General features: G+C 43.8%; 1 protein-coding gene across 4 annotated transcripts in view; it reads left to right on the forward strand.

The window, feature by feature from the left end:
- ephb2b (eph receptor B2b) overlaps positions 1–19199 on the forward strand; it is a 131294-nt gene extending 112095 nt beyond the window's left edge. Inside the window, exons 8-16 of one of the 4 annotated variants that reach the window (XM_086200099.1) lie at positions 426–534; positions 3523–3590; positions 5167–5289; positions 5418–5665; positions 8637–8852; positions 10381–10530; positions 11544–11737; positions 13155–13310; positions 14697–19199. In XM_086200099.1, the coding sequence (XP_086056225.1) occupies positions 426–534; positions 3523–3590; positions 5167–5289; positions 5418–5665; positions 8637–8852; positions 10381–10530; positions 11544–11737; positions 13155–13310; positions 14697–14805 (1373 nt within the window). In that variant the 3' untranslated portion in view covers positions 14806–19199. The remainder of the gene's footprint in view (positions 1–425; positions 535–3522; positions 3591–5166; positions 5290–5417; positions 5666–8636; positions 8853–10380; positions 10531–11543; positions 11738–13154; positions 13311–14696) is intronic. The other 3 variants (XM_086200101.1, XM_086200100.1, XM_086200102.1) reach the window with 3 other exon arrangements.
- The last annotated feature ends 1166 nt before the right edge of the window (positions 19200–20365 follow it).

Genomic DNA, 20365 nt, shown 5'->3' on the forward strand with positions numbered 1-20365 from the left:
GTTCAGCCACCACTCTTCGCCTGGGATCAAGAGGTGTCCTGTATTATTTGTAGTGCTCAGAGAAGGATTTGGCTCAGCCTCTCTGTGCCCATTCAGTAGCTGGATTCTTGGCCGCCTGATCTTTCTGGGTCTCACCCAAACACGCTCTCTATCCTCACTTCACACACTTTCTGCCAGATGATTTGTTCATATCCACGACATCTGAGCACATTCAGTACGCTTCAGAAAATAGTCCATGCAGCCAGTCAAGATGCCAAGATGCTCATCGGTTCACCCGGCCATATGTCTGTCTGTCACCCACTGCTCCCTCCATATGCAGTGCTGACCCATATGTCTCAGCTCGTGACTCTGTGTGTGTGTGTGTGTGTGTGTGTGTGTGTGTGTGTGTGTGTGTGTGTGTGTGTGTGTGTGTCTTCTGTCTATAGAGGAATACAACACCAGTATTCAGGAGAAGCTGCCTCTCATCATCGGCTCTGTTGCTGCTGGCTTGGTCTTCCTCATTGCTGTGGTTGTCATCATCATCGTCTGTAACCGGTGAGTCAGACATTTCCCAAGTTTTTATAAAAGGGCCTGTGAGCCACTTGGTAATAAAACATCTGCAGAAGTTGTCAAATTGGATGATTCTACTTTTTAAAATATTGTTTTTATTCTGTAACTGTGTTTGAGGTCTGCAGTTTTGATAAATGTGAACAATGGAGTTGCGAAGGCCCAAAGATTCGTCATACATTCTTGTTATTTGACAATATGAATTCCAGCTGAAATAATATGAGTCGTTAATGTCAATACTGAAACTTAGACCCATCATAAAAGTATGTTCAATACAGTGTTATTTAGTTGTTTGTATATAGCAAGCAGAAAGTTCCCGTTGCATTTTTTTTATGTCTGATATTAGATGCACTACTTCGTCGTCGTTGTCGTCTACCGCTTTATCCGGTTGGTCCGGGTCGCAGGGGCAGCAGCCTCAGCAAGGAAGCCCAGACCGTCCACTCCACAGCCACTTCCACCAGCTCTTCCGGGGGAATCCCGAGGCGTTCCCAGGCCAGCCGAGAGATATAATCCCTCTAGCGTGTCCTAGATCGGCCCCGAGGCCTCCTCCCAGTTGGACATGCCTGGAAAACCTCCCAAGGGAGGCGTCCAGGAGGCATCCTCACCAGATGCCCAAACCACCTCAACTGACTCGACATAGAGGAGCAGCGGCTCTACTCTGAGTTCCTCCCGAATGACCGAGCTTCTCACCCTGTCACTGAGGGAGAGCCCAGCCACCCTGCGGAGGAAACTCATTTTGGCCGCTTGTATTTGTGATCTTGTTCTTTCGGTCATTACCCAAAGCTCATGACCATAGGGGAGGGTTGGAACGTAGATTGACCGGTAAATCGAGAGCCTCGCCTTTTGGCTAAGCTCCCTCTTTACCACAACGGACTGGTTTAGCACCCGCATCACTGCAGATGCTGCCCCAATCCGCCTGTCAATCTCCTGCTCTATCCTGAACAAGATCCCAAGATGCTTAAACTCATCCACCTGAGGCACGACCTCCCCCCAACCTGGAGTGAGCAGGCTACTCTTTTCCGGCTGAGAACCGTGGCCTCAGACTTGGAGGTGCTGATTCTCTTCCCTGCTGCTTCACATCCGACTGCGAACTGCCCCAGCAAGAGCTGGAGGTCGTGGCTTCATGGAGCTAAGAGGACCACTTCATTCACAAAAAGCAGAGATGCCACCCTCCCGCCTCCAAACTTAACCCCCTCCACCACCCGGTTGCGCCTAGAAATTCTATCCATAAAAGTTATGAACAGAACCGGTGACAAAGGGCAGCCTTGGCGGAGTCCAACCCTCACTGGGAACAAGTCCGACTCACTGCCGGCAACGCCAGACCAGACTCTCACTCCTCCAGTAGAAAGACTGAACGGCCCTTGGTAAGAGGCCATCCACTCCCTACTCCCGGAGTACCCCCCACAGGGTGCCCCTGGGAACACCATAAGCCTTCTCCAGATCCACAAAGCACATGTGGACTTGCTGGGCAAACTCCCATGCCCCTTCCAGCACCCTAGCGAGGGTGAAGAGCTGATCCACGGTTCCACAGCCAGGAAAAAAAAACACATTGCTCCTCTTTGATCTGAAGTTTGACTATTGCCCTCCTCTCCAGTACCCTGGCGTAGACCTTTACAGGGAGGATGAGGATCGTGATCCCCCGTTAGTTGGAAAACACCTTCTGGTCCCCTTTCTTAAAGACGGGGACCACCACCCCAGTCTGCCACTCCAAAGGCACCGGCCCCGATGTCCACGTAATGTTGTAGAGACGTGTCAACCAAGACAGCCCTATAACATCCAGAGCCTTGAGATACCCAGGGCGGCTCTCATCCACCCCCGGAGCTTGCCACCGCGGAGTTGTTTTACTACCTCGGCCACTTCTGCCCGGAAATTGCCGCTACTTCATGTACAGTATATCACCGTCTTGGATTATGACAGGCTAATGATGGAGATTGGGATTATCGAGTGATACTTTGGAACATGGGCAGGACCAAATGAAGCGTGTGTGACTATAAGTTTTGACAACTGTTGGCAAGTCAAATAAACGGCTAAAATATCCAAAAGACTGTCACTGCTTCATCGCAGACCTGAAAAAGTGATATTAAAATATGTTTGATATTTGGAAACTGCTTGGTAGTTGTAACCTCAACTGAAAATAGCACCATTTTACTGTGATGCAGAAACACACGAGTAGTAGTGAAGCTTGTCCTAGCTGAATTAAATCTCTCCCCAAGAGCATTGTTAAAACTTGTGGGTAACCCCACCATCCCTACTACAAATTATCACATTCCTTTAAAAAAAAAAGGCCATGTGGCAAGTTTTTTTTTCCCCCTCAAAGTGCTTTCGGTGCACGTGTGTGAAAATGTAAATTAGATATGCTATGTTTTATTTAATGTGGTTCATTGCCATACATTTCAGAAATATATGCATATGAATATTTTGAATCGACTGTATGGTTTTAGTCAGCTTCATTTCCATCGTTTGTAGAGCATATACTTGATTTCGTACATTCATTCAGTGTTTGACAATTACATCGTTCTCTGTGATTTTTCTGTCAAGGTCATGTTTTTTTGTTTTGTTTTGTTTTTTCACATTACAGAAAGTATCACACAAGCTAACGCATTTGTTTTGGCCTCAGAATAGTTATATGTATATGTACCAGTTTTTAAAAAATACAACTCTCTATTTAAACAGAGGCATTGTTTTACATGTCCGACATGATTTAAACCGATGCAGAGTGGTTTTGCATCACTGCAGCTGCCCACCTGCAGTACACCAGAAAGCAATATAAAGACAACTTTGTGCAGCATGACTACGTGGATGACTGCCTTTTTTAATGAATTAAAAAAAAACAAGTGTTTCTCTATGTACAAGGTACTGGCTCTGGTACTAGATCAGAGGCAGTGGAGGTAGGTCCGGGGGGGCTGGATCTGTGTGTCTGCCCCTCACTGCTCCGTCTCATTGAACCAGAGCTAGAGTTCTTTGTCTTTCCCCCAGGAGGCGTGGCTTTGACAGGGCTGATTCAGAATACACAGACAAACTGCAGCACTACACCAGCGGCCACAGTGAGTAACCCACCTCTCCCCAGTCCTTCAGCTCCGTACACACCTGTCTCCATGACTACCATCTCACACCGTCATCTCCTTGGCTATCATTCAGCCCTCTGCTGTCTCACACACCTGTCTCCATGACTACCACCTTGCATGCTGGTGTCCTTGGCTACAGCCCAGCCCAGCACAGCACCGCTTCACTTGCCGGTTCCCCACTTACAAGTAATCCTGCCTGTTGTTTGACTGGGCTCACTCGCAGCCTGGGTTTAACCACATCCAAATCAGGGTGTGTTCTGTACATCATCACATTTCATAGTTAACTAAATCCATTGTTGTGGAAATAGGTCAGTCTTCAGTCATGTTAACGGCATTAGCATGCTAATGCCACGTGAGTCATTTGCCTTTGTTCAATATTTCAAAAGACCTTTCAAAAGAGGTGAATTCATGCAATTCCGTGATGGGTTCCTCTTGACATACAGTAGAGCAGCTTAAATGACAATAATGTAGAAATAAATCTGTAAGCCAGAGCTGAGAAGTCATTTCACCCTGGCGCCGTCTAAGATATTAGGGCTAATCCATTCGTCTTCTGATTGGAAAAACTCCAATTTATTTCCATTTTAAGTATATGACCCCATCTTAATTTGTTTATTTGATTGCATAATTACCACAGTGCTTCACCCTTTTATATGAAATCAGCTTTAAAAGATAACAGCTACATAATATGATCATGTTGTGCGAGGAAGTCCAATTTGTGAGTCAGTGAAAGTCTGCCAGAAAGCGACAGATATTTCCCAGTTACTGACAACAGAAGCCAATATGTCCTGCATGCACTGTGCCCTTTGCACCAGTCACACTTCAGGCCCCTGCCCCTTATTTTGGTGGTCTTTGCCATCATTGGAGGGTGGTCTGTTCAACAGTGCTTCAACTTAGGAAATGATTGGAGGGTTTTTGTAATGGGGGTTCTCGCCTGGTGAGATGCTCTCCATCTGTTCATCTTTGCAGCTTCAGTGTAGTCTGCCAGGTTTTGAGGCGGTGTTCATGCTCTTCTAGCTCTGCAGCAGCCCGGGCATGAGTTCACCATCCATTCAAACAGCCTCAGGGCTGATGTGGAGGTTAGAGCCAAATAATCGGATTTAAAACTCAGGACACTTAAGTCCCTGAACACTTAAAGACCACCTTAAGCCAATTTACCTGGCATCGGGGCTTAGGTGAGGCAATTTTTTTTTTTTTTTTTGCTTGGAGTGAAGCTGAGTGATGCTGATATAGGGGCTGGGCTTCTCTTCTGGGTGTTAATGGCAGTATGACTCACAGGGGATGATAAATACATATATATTGACCTGCCGTATCACTCTTAAGAGGACTGGCGGGACCGTGTCCTTGCTGGATGGATGGCTATTCACAGCCGGCTCTAGTCAAACACATCCTCCATCTTTCAACCTTCACCAGCTCAATGTCACACTAGAAATTACATAATCACACAGAACCGTGTGAATGCAAAGTGAACTCACTCTCAATGTGTAGCTGAATATGTTGGACTGTAACCTCGACAGCAAGAATGAGATATTTTAGTGGCTTCTTCCTTTTTTCCAAGTGACTCCAGGAATGAAGATTTATATTGATCCGTTCACATATGAGGATCCCAACGAGGCTGTGAGGGAGTTCGCCAAGGAGATTGATATCTCCTGTGTGAAGATTGAGCAGGTCATTGGTGCAGGTAATGGAATCTGACATGCAGCTGGAACACAGCATTCTTAAATAGCTTGGAGTCCTAAACACAAATTGATTCAAAACGCTGTTCATTTTTTGTCATGAAAGTATTTGTTTTTTTCCCCCGCTTCACAGGAGAGTTTGGGGAGGTTTGCAGCGGCAACCTGAAGCTCCCAGGTAAGAGAGAGATGTTTGTGGCCATTAAAACTCTCAAGTCTGGCTACACGGAAAAGCAAAGGCGGGACTTCCTCAGCGAGGCCAGCATCATGGGCCAGTTTGACCATCCTAATGTCATTCACCTGGAGGGCGTGGTTACCAAGAGCAGTCCTGTCATGATCATCACGGAGTTCATGGAGAACGGATCTCTGGACTCCTTTCTCAGAGTGAGCAACTAGATTTTTGTTTTATTTTGTCGTTTCTCTGGCTCAACCAGAGCAATTGTTATTTTTCTGTTCAATGAGCAATTTAATTCAACTTTTCCATAAATAAAAACTACAGATACAACACAGTTAAACAAAGCATAATAAACACGCCTCATTCTGCAGCATATTAATCTTTTACTCCAAATGAATACAGTTACTTGACAGGAAGGGAAGGTTATGGGCATCGAGAGAAATAAATAAGTGCATATATTTTGAAGCCATGATAGTTCCCACTTGTTCCCACGATTCATAAGTGGCCAAGAGAGATAACGTTTTCCCTCAGTTTAGGTATTTTGACGCAGTGAGATATAACCTATAAGTTCCCACTCAATTTAATTCCATTTTGACTGTAATATATAACTTTTTCCTTTCATTTAATTTTTTTATGAATATGAGGAAGCTCATGGAACGTCGCAGCCCACCAAGGCAGCAGCTAATTGGGTGCATAAACAGTTTGTGGCCATGGCATGCAACTGTTCTCCTAATTTGGATAGTTCATATTTTTGATGAAGTTATAGTTTGTAGCCACACATTCATGAAATCAAGGGAGATATTTTATCTGGCGCCCCCCCCCCCCTAAAAAAAAACAGCAAAAACTCTGTGAATGGCCACTCCAGGGTCTACATGCTCAGTAATTATTTTAAGTGAACAATCGTGTCACTCACAAGCTCCAGTATTCTCGCCTCTGTGTAATTAATTATTTCCCTGCTAGTTTTTATGATTATTATTATCCAGAGTAGCAGGGGTTTTATTGCTCTTTGATGTTCGCTTAGTTTTGGCTTTGTCGTCACTCCACCCTCTGATTATGCGGCGCTGCCTATGGATGCATATAGGAATCCCACATCTGTGACTCGAACAAGCAATATGCTGTGCTGACAAGTTCACGAGATTTGTAATTCTCATAATCAAACGGGAGGAGGACGTTACAGAGAGCCGTCCAGGCTCCAACATTTACAACGCAGCATCAATAATTCAAACACGTTGCAAGACTTAAAATGAGACATCAGCTAAATGAAGCTGGTGGTGATGAGATGTCACACATCCTCTCTTCATCTGTCTATGAGGGTTAGTTGTAGAGAATGAAAGTGACATTAAAAGACAAAAAAAATAAAATAAAATGTCTGTTTAATTTCACTACTTGTGGAATGACCAGGAAGGGTTCTTTGACTTGTGGAAACTGGGGACTGCCTGTTGTTTTTGGTTTTTTTTTTTTTAAGAAAAGCCTTATTTTTAAATAAAACCTTCATCTCAAATGAGAATAATATACATGTAACACCAAAATAAACAGAAACTAAAGAACAAATGGCAGATACGATTATGAAAAGAAGCCACGATGTACCTCATTACTACTGCAAACTTGATTTTCAGACACAAATTTGTAGTACATTCAGTAAATCACATATATATTAATAACCTATTTCCAAGTTGTTTCATCCACTTTTAATATCATTACCACCAGTGTACTGTACTACAGCAGACTACATGTGAACCCTCCTGCAGAAGAAGAGCTGCTGTCAACAGCCTGTTCAAACCGGGTGAAGAGTCTCTATTTGCTTTCTGCCTCCGACCTCTAAGACACGAAGCATCAGCTCTTTGTGGAAACTGATCCGGCGGTGAAGGGTGTTTGTGTATGTCGATGTTTGCTAAACACGTTTGACAGCAGATTGTATTCAAAACAACAGGGAGCCTCCGCAGTACCTCTCCGTGACGGCTTATGACAACAATTGCTGACAGTGTCAAAGCCTCTGAACATGGTTTGCGTCGTCTCTGAGGTGATTGCTGGGTGGTTGTTCAAAGTCTTCTCTGCATTCTGCTCTGAGCTGTGTGTTTAAGCACCGTCCTGCAGCAAAATCTGCATGATGGAGAGCGAGGGAGGAGTTTCATCTAGCTCACATGACCCCAAAGACTTTGGAAGAATCTTTACAATTAATCTATATGGTAACACTGCACACAGCTGAGGCCGCGGTGTGTATTTGTGAGGAGGTTTTCATGAATTATGTATTCTGCTTAATTGCTGTGGTACACGAGGAGGAGCAGCCTGACGTGAGGAGAAGCATCCGATCAACTAATGAGCAGTAAAGTGTTTGGAATAGGAGGAGTGGTCATGCACACTGCAACATGGCGGTGCTCGGGGCCAAGCTCATTTGCTTGTCCACTTCCCTCTCTTGGCCCTTCTGTGAGTGCACACAACCAGCCCTGTACTCCCATGCTCCATTCTCTGGATTCTTCTGTTCTCCAGGCATCATGGTGGGTGGTGGGGAGAGTGCAGGTGTGCGCAGTTGGAGGCACAGCTGCAGCGCTGCTCCAGACAACCCCCCCACTCCCCTCCCATGCATGGGGTAAAGCCTTTTACCAAACTATGGAGGGGAACAGCTGTAGACAGCCAGCCAGACCCAGTTTAGCCCTGCCCAGCACCGCTGAGAGCAGCCCAACCCAGACAGACCTCTCCGGTTGAATCCTGGGGGGCTTTTCGAGAGAAGCATACTGCAAAGTAACTTCTATATGTTAAACTCATATGGGTTGGATTTGAAGCGGATGCCAAATTAAATAACCATAAATAATGACTGTAACAAGAATTTGTCTTAATTGAGTGAATTATTGTCGTAGTTTAGATATTTCACCTGAGCGTAGTGAAATGAAACAAGGCAAGAAAGACAAAAGAAACATGTTACAAAACCCCAAATGCACAAGAAATGTCAAGTAAAGCACAAGTTTGACAGGCAGACCAACCCTTACCCTTTCACACTGGTGGCTGAACTTCCAACACTGAAATTCATCCCAGTGGAGTTCGCACTGAGGCGCATGTTTTGCCAATTTACTTAGCTAATATAGCACCAAATTAGAACAGAAGTAATCCGCGGCAGCCCGGGTTCACTTTCTGTTTGTGCACAACCACATGCAAGAAGTAAGATGCAACCTCTTTGTTTTACAGCAAAACGATGGCCAGTTTACTGTGATCCAGCTCGTTGGTATGCTACGTGGCATCGCCTCAGGCATGAAGTACCTCGCCGACATGAACTATGTGCACCGCGACCTTGCTGCCCGCAACATCCTGGTCAACAGCAACCTTGTGTGCAAGGTGTCAGATTTCGGCCTCTCGCGTTTCCTGGAGGATGACACATCTGACCCCACCTACACTAGTGCTCTGGTGAGAACCCCCCCCCCCCCCCCCCACAGTACACCATCAGACAATCAAGAAATACAGATCAAATAGAAGCATGAATGATTTTTATTATTTATGTCATTTTATTTTTCCACTTAAAAAGGGACCCAACTGTAATTTTTAGGATTCAAATGATGCGAAAGATCTGTTTCTCCATCATGAAAACTGGTCACCTTTCACTTTTTAGAGGATCTCAAGGCTAAAGAGTTGCATCCTTCTGCCAAACATGCATGGTTTAAATACATATATAAATAATACAAATGAGGTAATCTTGAAATAAATTTTATATGTCATGAATAACCAATGAAGGGAGGCAATATGGTGGGGATGTGAGGAGTTTTGCAGAATTTTGACGCAGCTGCAGGAGAGACAGGGAAGGCTGACTCCCACATGAGTGGTACTGCAGAACTCAAGTCCTAAGCTGTTGGTAATGACACAATTGATTCGAATTTATCCATTAATTTTTCAAATTTGACTGCGGAATCAAAGCTGGCACCAAGTTTTCTGGCATTTGTGGTGACATTTGAAGACGGAGGCCCAAGAGAATTGCTCGTTCCTGTAGGGACATTTTCGGCACCAATAATGAGAATTTGTGTCTTCATTTAGCTGAAGAGCATTTGTGGCCTCCAGCATTTCACATCCTCAATTTAAAAAAAGGGACTATGGAGTGACTTCTGCTTGGTGTTGATGTGAAGTACAAGTCGATGTTTTCAGTGTGGCGTTGATAAAAGATTTTCAATTTTCCAAAAACAAACCCCCGGCCACGTCGATGCATTAAACAGATCTGCACCAAAATGTAATAATGGGTTATTCTTGGGTCATGAAACACACCTCATCAGCATTTCATTAAGATCTGACTAGTTGTCTTTTTATAATCCTACTGACTGCACAGACCCACACCAACGTGCACCGCAAAACACAAAGCCAAGTATCCTCTAAATTCTAGTCAAAAGTGTCTTTTACTTGCTCACTCAACAACTAGCATCTTAGCACGTTTTACTAATTACAAGGTTAAAAAAACAATCACACGAAGTATCGAGATGGCAAAGGAAGAGAAATGGGTTGAAAACGACATTGCAAGTGGAAGTTACCAGAGAGGCTTTTGTGACGGTGGAATCTTTACTGTATTGTGTTGAATGAAACTTTGGAGCCACTTGAATACATGAAAAGGAGAATTTGAAAACTCTCCTTCTTTTGACCTTGATATTTTATTGTAGCTTGTTGAACAAGGTTTCATACACGTGATAAAATAAATTCATAAAAATGTGTTTTTTCGTGGACGAGGACTACGTGCCAAGTGCACCCTATCATGACAAACTTCACCCCTTCACCTTCTCTTCCCTTCCTCCTCCTCTTGTATTTCATGTTCTACTCTTCACTCCCAGGGGTTTTGTTATTTCCACCGCCCAGTTTGAATTACCAATCTGTATTGTTGGCATGAACTGTGTCTCTCTTAGAAGGTTGGGTTTCACTTCCATTTCCCTCACTGAGCTTGGACCTTTTGTGTTCACAGGGAGGGAAGATCCCTATCCGATGGACTGCACCTGAAGCTATCCAGTACAGGAAGTTCACCTCTGCTAGTGATGTGTGGAGCTACGGGATCGTCATGTGGGAAGTCATGTCCTACGGAGAGAGGCCTTACTGGGATATGACCAATCAAGATGTAAGCGCAGTATAAATTGTGTGCTTTTGAAATGTATCACTACACATGAACACTCTCCCTCCCTCTGCAGCCTCCTCAGAGATGAATCTTGTCATTGCATCTGCTTATCCTTAGCTAAACAGCGGTTTCCACTCATGAGTTTTATATGAAAATTCCCTTACAGTCACCACAGAGGCATAATCAGATCATTTGAAATGCACAGCAGTGCTCAGTGGACAATTTCTGCTCTTGACTGGAGCCTCCGTTTCCTATCTCCCTCTGGGTAGTGGAGGGAAGAGCAAATTATGGGGAGAGAGAGAAAATGAGAATAGTTTCAAATTGAAAGTGAGAACACTAATGTGCTAAGAGGGACTGAGGACCTCAGTGGTTATCTTATTAGCAGCTCCAGATAGTGATTCTGCTCCATCGGGGTCCTCATTTGGAGGTCTCTTGAATGAGATTAATCTGGGTCTGAATGGAGCTCCTTTAATGGCCCTGATAATGAGTAGGGGATTGTGGGTCCTCATCACAAGTGTCCTCTCGGTTGTTCCACTCCGATAACCATGCGCCACCTCTGTGTGCCCTCCAAACATCGTCCCCGACCCGAGTCAAACATGTCTGTAGGTGGCTTGATCAAGAGAGAGAGAGAGAGCATTAAATACTTACCGGTAGTAAAGGCCTGAGATGAGGAGGAAATGGGAAGTTGCTGGGATGAGGTTTGTGTTCTTGACCAAACTGGTGTTTAACTACTTTACACAGGCAGAACTAATGTGGTGATTTGAGGTCAAATTGCGACATATTTATGTTTATGTCGGCTGTTGTGTTCACCAGTGGGTGAGAGGTACAGATGCCGTTGTTAGCATTCATGCTAGCATGTGTCAGTAAGACCACTGCGAATGTCACTTTATCAGGGGACATCATCCAAAAACTTCTTACCATGTGCACACAGTGCGTATACATAAACACTCTTGATTTGCCATCCACCCACTTCTGTATCTAGAGCAGTCCTTAGAGCTCTGTGTCTCCCCCTGCAGGTCATCAATGCCATAGAGCAGGACTACCGGCTGCCCCCTCCCATGGACTGCCCCAGCGCGCTGCACCAGCTCATGTTGGACTGCTGGCAAAAGGACCGCAACAACCGGCCTAAATTCAGCCAGATTGTCAACAACCTCGACAAGATGATCCGCAACCCCAACACCCTAAAGGCCATGACCCCGTTATCATCAGGGTGGGTTTTATATACGGTTCACTTTTGTTTGTCTCTCAGTGACGATTCTGTGCAGTATTACTACACCGTCTCTGTTAGCATCCTAATACAGGCCTGGTCTTAGCCCTGTTCACGCTAATGTGATACATACTGAAAATGCTCGCACTTTACGTAGCAGCTGAGTGGAAGAGGCTCTTTGCTCCTGCTACACCTCCAGTCATTGCACCTGCAGAAGCTTTCTGTTCAAAACCTTGGGGACTTTTCACAGAGGATAGAACTTCCCCTCCAGCTTCTGTGCAGCTAACTTGGTGGCAGATTGGAGCAGTGTCACTCACCGTGAGCTGTGCATCGTAATCCATTTTTGCTTCTAACTTCCTGTCAGATTGATCTTTTTACATTCAAAAAGCAGCAGCAGCAGCAGCAGCAATGATTTCAATCAATCTTCTAAAATGTGTTAATGGTGATTTGCCAGGTGACGAGGTTATTAAGTGTGAATTTATCAGCGAGGAGCAGAACTTAAAAAATGAGTGCAGGTGGTTAGCATGTGGTGTAAATGGGCTACTTCATATTCTTCCAGCTGTCGTACAATAAAAATTCTAAAATATCTAATAGAGAACAGTTTTATTGGGAGTTACCAAGTGTTGGTTTTTCTAATCACCTGCTTTATATCCAAAATGTTGCTGCCATGTTGTGCTGTTTTAGTTCTCTTTGAAAAAAACACTTGTACTCTCTAGTAAACAAAGACATGGCAGGTTGGCTTGGTCTGGATGAAAGCTCCTAGACCGCAGACCAGACACCGACCCAACCTCTAATATAAAACAATATCATACGTCGGATTTTCTCTCAATATGAAGACCTTCCCCTTAAGAACACGAAATTCATGCTCCAAACATTCTGCCATCTGTGGCACAGTTCACTTTTGCAGAACACAGCGTCTCTTGTTTCTGCTGGCGCCGAGCGGTTATGTAAATGAAAGCGTTTTGGTTTGATAGATCAAATCCTCCCCACAACTGCTTTAGGCGAATCCTGGATTGAGGCAGTTGTGCATTTTTCAAAACAAAACAGATTGAAGCATCTCTGCTCTGGGTGTTAGTTTTCTTTGAGAGCCAGCGTTTACAGATTTCCATTATCCTTGTCTGTCATGCACCCCACCACAAATGAAAGTACAGAGGGCCCGTTTTTTCCATAGAGTGGATATATTGGCTTCTTGAAGCCCATCACTTCATTTGGAAAAATCACTTTATAAGAAATCCGTTTGGAAAATATTTGTTATGGATAAGGCCAGTGGGATTCTCTTAAGTTCGGTTGAGCCTTGAGAAAATATCAAATAATAATTCATGTGTGAATCATATGCAGGTGGTCTGGATCGACTATAATGTCAGACCTGTCACTTTCTATCATCCATATTCTTAATGGATTTTGCTCCCCCCCCCCTCAGTGTTCATCTCCCACTCCTGGACCGCAGCATCCCAGACTTCTCCAGCTTCTCCACGGTGGACGAGTGGCTGGATGCCATCAAAATGGGCCAATACAAAGACAACTTTGCCAACACTGACTTTACTACTTTTGATGTGGTGTCCCAGATGACAATGGAGTAAGTGCTGATGATTCCTGCTATTCTGGGTCTGATAAGCATAATGAAAACGATTGCAAGGGGAGGGTTGCTGAGTCTGGTGAACCCCCCCTTAAAACCTGAAACAGACTTTCCCTCTGGCTGGTTATAAAAGATGCTAGCTCCAATGCATGTAATCAGCACATCGTAATATTTCAGTCGCAAGAGTGAGCAGTCAGCACAATAGCTCAAAGCCATAACAGAGCTCTTTATTCTCTGCCATGTGTTTAGCAGGCCTCTCTCTGGCCTAAATTTATGTATTCAAATGAAAAACTGAAATGGTGTTTGTTAACTAAAACACTAGGAGAAACATATACTTCTAGACAAGCTATACTCATGCTAGGATTCCACCTATGGAGGGAAAGAAAGGAATCATTTTCTGTCAGTGTAAATTGTATCATGAGCAGAAGTGATCATACATTTTTTTTGGAGCAAAAACTAAAGAAAAGAGATCCATTGTCCAACCAGAGAGCGCTCGGGGAGCAAGAACCCCCCGACAAACACAACTGCGGGCAGGGATGAGCGCCGCAGGATGCGTCTGCTCTTTCGAGTGAGAGGGAACTGAAACCTGATAATATCTGCAACTTGCATGAAGGAGCAGAGTAATACTGCCCTGTGGTGCAAATGTCACTTCCTCCGTCCACCAGGTGGTGCTAGATAACAGACTATATAATTATGTTGCTGTAAATGATAAATTGTGTTTTGGGGTTTTTTTTTTTTTAATACTTACTTCCTGTAACCACTAGATGGAGTTATGACTTCAGCTCGTAAAAATCCTCGAGCTAACGTGTGAATTTTGTAAAAGATCTGTTCATGAGGAGCCCAGCTAGTTTCTTGTTTTCTGATCAAATTGACCGCCTCACCATGGTAACACAGACCAGGAAACCTCTCTGTCACGTCAGTAACTCATCACCAGGTCCTTACGGTGGCTCAGACCAAATCTGACATGGATCTGGTCAACCCATAATCAGAGCGTGAAGAAATTCTTGCAATATTCTGTTGCCACCAGGTGGCACTGACAAATCTGCCCAGAAATGTAATGAATTCTTCCTTGGCCCACATTCCACCCCTCCGCTGTGTTGGTGGCAGTCAGGCTCATAGTTTTTGCGTAATCCTGCTGACGGACAAACAAATGCTAATGAAAGCCAAGACCTCTTTGACACTGTTGAGATTCAACATTAGAAAAGAACCAATGTTTATCTTTTAGTGATGAAATTCTTTGCGACCAGCTGTGATGCCACAGTCTGAAGAACTGACCTGTGGCACACAATATTGTGATGTTTGGTGTTCCACTGTCTCAAATATTGTTGATTCTGAAGGGTTAGTCCCTGCGACATCAGCTTGACGTGTGCTTCTGTCTCATTTCAGCGACATCCTGAGGGTTGGCGTGACGTTAGCAGGCCATCAGAAGAAGATTCTCAACAGCGTCCAGATGATGAGGGCACAGATGAATCAGATCCAGTCAGTAGAGGTCTGACCCTCCCCGACAGAGCAGAGGGAAAAGAGACGGGACGCAGGGCTCTGGGTGCGGAGGATGGAGTGGATGTTTTTTTGTGTGACAGTGTGTCTGGTCTTCCCACCAGACTACCATTCACCCCCCCGGTCCCCTCTATACTTTCCTCTCTCTTCCTCTCACCCCCCTCCCCCCGACTCTCCCTCCATCCTTGGGGTCAGCTATGGAGAGTTTTGGAGATTAAGTCCATATTATGAAGCATCTGACGGCCCACAGCCAACCTACTTTTGGAGCCAGAAACTTGGGAGTGTAGATGTGACCAGCAGCAGATTTCTCTTCATCTTCCTCTAATTTTCATTTGAAGCTGAACATTTTTTTTTTTTTTTTTTGGTTCTGATAATTTTGTAAAGAATTTTTTAAGGAAAAAAAAAAAGAAAAACTGAGAAAAGGCAAGGATTTTATCTAAATTTATAGATGATATAAGGTTGTACACTAGATGAACTGAGTAGGAAAGCTACCCTTTAAAAGGGCAAAAACAAAAAAATCAAGAAAACAAGGAAGAGTTGAGACGAGGCCGTTGTCAACACGGTGTGGATATTGTCTGTTGTTTTTCAGTTTGGACATGATGAGGAAACACAGTGTACTCTGGCTGCGGAGGAGACTGAGGGACCCACCTTGCACTCCCAACTGTTTCACCAGGAGAGAAAACAAAATATAAAACCATGAAATGGACGTTTGGCATGAACTGATGTCAGAAACATTCACGTGGCACTCAAGAACAACAAAAAAAATCTCATTGCAAGTAATTTTCTATATTGTGTGAAATTTTGTGATGATGATTCCCTCTCACCGTATGCTTCCTCTCACAACAGAGACATGAACCCCCCCCCCCCCCCCCATTGAAATATTAACAGCCTGCCTTTCAGAACTTTTCCATTTTTGCTCCCCAGTCATGATCGGCTGCTGTACATATAGAACCAGCCAGGGTTTGTTTTTTTAAATCAATTCAGGAAGTGAAGGATCGATCACAGGGACGCTTTAAGTTGTCAAGAAGAAACAAAAAAGTGCTTCTGGGAAAAAAAAAGGTAAACAACGTATTTTCAGATGAAAAGAAACAGGTTGTACTGTTTACACCACATGCATACGCCATCTCCTGTTCCAGCAGCTTCCCTCACTTCTGTCCTCGCCGACACCGTCGCTGCACGTTCTACATGCATAACACGTGCACAAAGCATTTCCTCCTGAAACGTTGGGTCTTGTGTGTGATAGCATGCTGAGTGAGTGGTTAATTTCACAGTGCTTTGATTTGCTGCAATTACTAGAAGTCTTGGGTTTGACACACGTTACGGAGTATAATGGTACTGCATTATATTCTCTGTTTCTGCTTCCAGTTTTCCTTCTTTTTTTGGGACACCACACTTGGTTACTTTACACACAGTCATGAAATAGACTTTGCAATCAGGTGTTTGTGGAATTAAAAACAAAAAATGCAATGTGTTATATTATTGCAATTTCTGTATGAATATTATTGAATTGTTATTATTATTATTATTATTATTATTATTATTATTATTATTATTATTATTATCATTATTACTACTTTTTCTGCACTGAGTCGACTGTTTGACTCCAAAAATACTCCGGATCTTCCATCAATGCTTTGAATTTTTTTTTTTTTTGGAAATATTTTGGTGCACAACCGTGTAGATAGACAGCATCTCCCATGTTTGATTTATAGACAATATATAACATGGTTTTCCTGTGAAAAATACTGTCTCATGAGAACAAAGCTGTCAATCATTGTGTTGTAACCTGGTGTAAGGAGGTTGGGGGGGGGGGGGGGGGCTGGAGTTCACAGTGACGTTCCCCAGAGATGGTGCATCATGCAGGCAGGAGTTTGTGTATACCGCCAGTAAATGATATCAGCAGCGTGGAGCTCCTACTGGGCTCCACTCCGAGATCTGACAGCCAGACATGGATGTCCAGCTGTGAGCCATCGGTCAGATGTGTCCGGTCACAGCAGGGCAGCCGCACCCCGATCACAGCCGCTCTGTCCAGGCACTGATTCCCTCCCTCTCCTCTTGATCACGTACATGCCTGTCAGCCACCTGTCTGCCGCTCCCACTGATCTCCACACAGCCAGATTCCTGCAGTTGTCTGGGTTTCTCTCGGCGACTTTAAACACATCAACAGCAGTGGGCGAACTGACACTTATCAGTGGGTGAAGTTCTGTTATGTCTTGCCCTAATGGTAAAAAAGAAAGAAAGAAAAAAAAAAGCTTCCACCAGACTGGACAATTCTTCCATGTTTGCTCGAACCAAATCCTCGTGTCACTGCATGACGGACAGCTTCAGCACCAAAGCTTTGTTTAAAGCAAGCGAGAAACCTCAGTTACTGCAACTCTGTTGTCCCACCTGCCGTCAGACTCCAGATCATGTAGGGCCAGCAGCAGAGGCAGTTCTATTGTCTTTTTGCTGGATAATCCTCTCCTCCACAATTTTCCTTTGCGGCGCATCACATCGGAACCCATATTTCCCCCGTAAGCTTGCGTAAAACTGGAGGAGGAGAATTCTGAGTCATAAATGAGAAGGGATGCTGTGACCTAAATGCCACTAATGCCAGTTTGCTTTTTAACTGAGCGTTAGTCCGTCTTCATTTTCTCTTCCCTGATACTATAGCTTTAGCTATAGCTCAGCTACATTTATAGCATTAGTTCTATTTAGTAAGACTGAGGCTGTGTGCCTTTGCATCGTCAGGAAAGATAGTTAATATTGTTCAAGAGATTAAGGCTGCTGAGTTTTTGCTCCGGCCACATTAAAGCTTAACCAGATGCTTGTCCACTGACACTGCCAAGAGTTTGAGAACTACCTTAAAACAGGGTAGACACGCATGCTTCCTGCTAGACAGAGAAGTGCTGATTTTCTGCTGCATACGGTCAGTATTTCCTAGGAGGACGCATTCTGCTGAGCTCTTCTGAGAGCCTCGTTTTGTTTTCCATTTCATCTCGAGGGGTTTAGCAACAGCCTCTGATTGAATGTGGAGTGGTTGAAAGCGCTGCGTGAAGTATTTATGTATCTTATGAATTTGATGGCGCAAGAAAAAAAAGATGGATTATTGCACTTGACGCTGAGCAATAATCAATGGCTCCTCTTGTGTCAAGTGTTTCTGTCAAGTAATTTTTACTCGTTCAGTTTTGGGTTTTTCTCCCTCCCCAAACTGCAGACTTACTTTACTGAAAGCTTTGACAAAAGCTCGTGCCCAATACCAGACTTTGGAAATATATAAAAACATGGTTGCTAATTTATTTGGTACTTTTTTTTCTTTTTTTTTTTTACCCAACATGGTGGTTATTCGTTCATGACCTCCTTAAATCCGGACAAATTATTGCGTTTAGATTATTGAAAATGAAGGATTTGTGTGTAAAAAGACATCTGTGCTGTAGCCCTTCTCTTTCAGAGCAGTTTTTAGAATGTTCACTCTTTTTTCCCCAATATACGTTGTTTAACTTCATAAATGTGGTTAACTGTAAAATGTTACAGAACCAAAAGTACACTAACAGGCTTCAGCTTCTCTTTGCTCCAGAAGTTTTTACACTTTTCCTCTGGATTCCATGTGGTTGTGACAACTCTGAACAAAACATACTGTACTTTCTCCTCTTACATCTGTGAAGCAAAGTAAAACCACTCAGCCCTGCCCTCACCGTGTGCCAATATTTGAAGGACAGAGGAAAACCGTTAAGTCTCAGTGTTACATGATAGTGTGCATTAACACAAGCTGTGCTAGGTTATACCCACTGGGCTGCGTTTAAGCGCCGCTCACTACAGTATGGTCAGAGCAGATGCCTTCCTTCTGTTGTGGCTGACAGAAAATGGCTCCTGTTTAATGTGTGCTGCACAAAAGGACCAGAGCTCCCTCTACTGCTTCGGTGGTCAAATGTAGCTTGTTGGATGGAGGTTTTCAGGGTCCTGAGAGTCCGTGAATGCAGCAGCAGGCAAACCTTCATTGTTCAGGACACCTCAGCAGGCCGCTGATGGACAGATATTAGCTGCTGCTCAGGTCAAGCCTGTGCGTGTTGGACAAACTTTTGTACCACTACAGTGACCCTTGCTGCCTATTTCCCCTGACATGACCCCGTGTTTCTCTCTCCCTGCCCCGGGATCCTCTACAACCACTCTGGCTGTTGGTTCGTGCAGGCAGGGGATCTCCATGCGTTCCCCCGCCCCATTAAAGCCCACGATGTAGACCAGTGCTGGTTCAGACCACTGTGACTGATGTGGGGGAGATCTTGTATTTCTGTATAAATGTATATTGACTGTAACCCTGTGAATGATGTAACAATTTCATTATTTGTAATATTGTCATTGGTTTATTTTCTAAAAATCGAAAGCTCAACTTGACTCTCCTCAATAAAAAAGAAAGATCTGTTATAAAAGAATAAAGAATTCTTGATTATCCCTTAATTTGAAGAAGATAATGCATTTGAAAGGTACTTTTTATTCGAATGTTTATAAACAGGAATTTTGTTTGACTATTTAATAAGAAAAGATGCTATGGTGGGCCTTTATTTTACAAAAAAAAAAGGAAATATATAAAAGTATAAAAACTTAATTTTACTCTAGATTAATTTAAAAGGGAGCCATGAATTTAAAAACTGAATAACAAATGAATAATTTGTTCATATTTAGACATATATTCAAATCGAATCTTATATAAAATGGCAATGATTGATTTGCTGAAAATTGTTTTAGGAGTTTTAAGTCGATTTTACATTGACAACAAATTGAGGTATCATTTAAAAAAATTATATATACACCCCAAAAATACACAAGTTACTTTTTTTTGTGATATAAAAGAGGTTTTAACTTACACATGTCGCAACTTACAAATTGTATTTTGCTTAATCAGTCGTACAGTAATTACACAAAACACATGAACGTCACTGCAAACTTATGATAATTCAGCATCAACAAAACGATCCATTTTTGAAGGTAATTCCTGCTGTAGAACGTCAACATTAAAGGAACAATTCCCAAATTTGAGTAAATTAAAAGTGGCATGGATATAAATGTCCTCCCAATTCAGACATTCCTCATTGTACTGACTCTGTAACATGGGCTGAAGGAGAACCAGGTGCAGTTCTTGAACCAAATAAGAGCTGCTAGCATCACTTCTCACAGTGCCCCCACACCCCCACCCCAGGCCAGACTACTGCACATTGTTCTGCGGTCTTTATGTCAGAAGTGATTTGACCAACCAAGTTTCTCTCTCCACAGCTCAGTTTCTTGAGTGGAGGTCAGACTGCTTTCACCTTGTTCAGGGATTTTGAAACCTCATTAGCGACTGGCGCGTGAAAGGCTGGAGACCTCAGAGTGACCCGGCGGAGAAAGGCGTGTGTGTTAAAAGGTTTCCCCCCATGAGCAGGAGAGGAGGGGTTCATGAGTTCGGTGGAGGGCAACTCTACTGGCACTGCAACCTCCCCCCCCCCCCCCCCCTTCTACTTCTAGTCTCGACCACCCGTAAGCCCCCGCCCCAACTCTCTCACCTCCCGTTTACACCTTGCTGACCGGCGTGGCCGAGCATGGGA

This window comes from Aulostomus chinensis, chromosome 3 (assembly GCF_037954235.1).
Source record: "Aulostomus chinensis isolate RoL2024-O1b breed Wild chromosome 3, RoL_Achi_v1.0, whole genome shotgun sequence".
Classification (NCBI taxonomy): domain Eukaryota; kingdom Metazoa; phylum Chordata; class Actinopteri; order Syngnathiformes; family Aulostomidae; genus Aulostomus; species Aulostomus chinensis.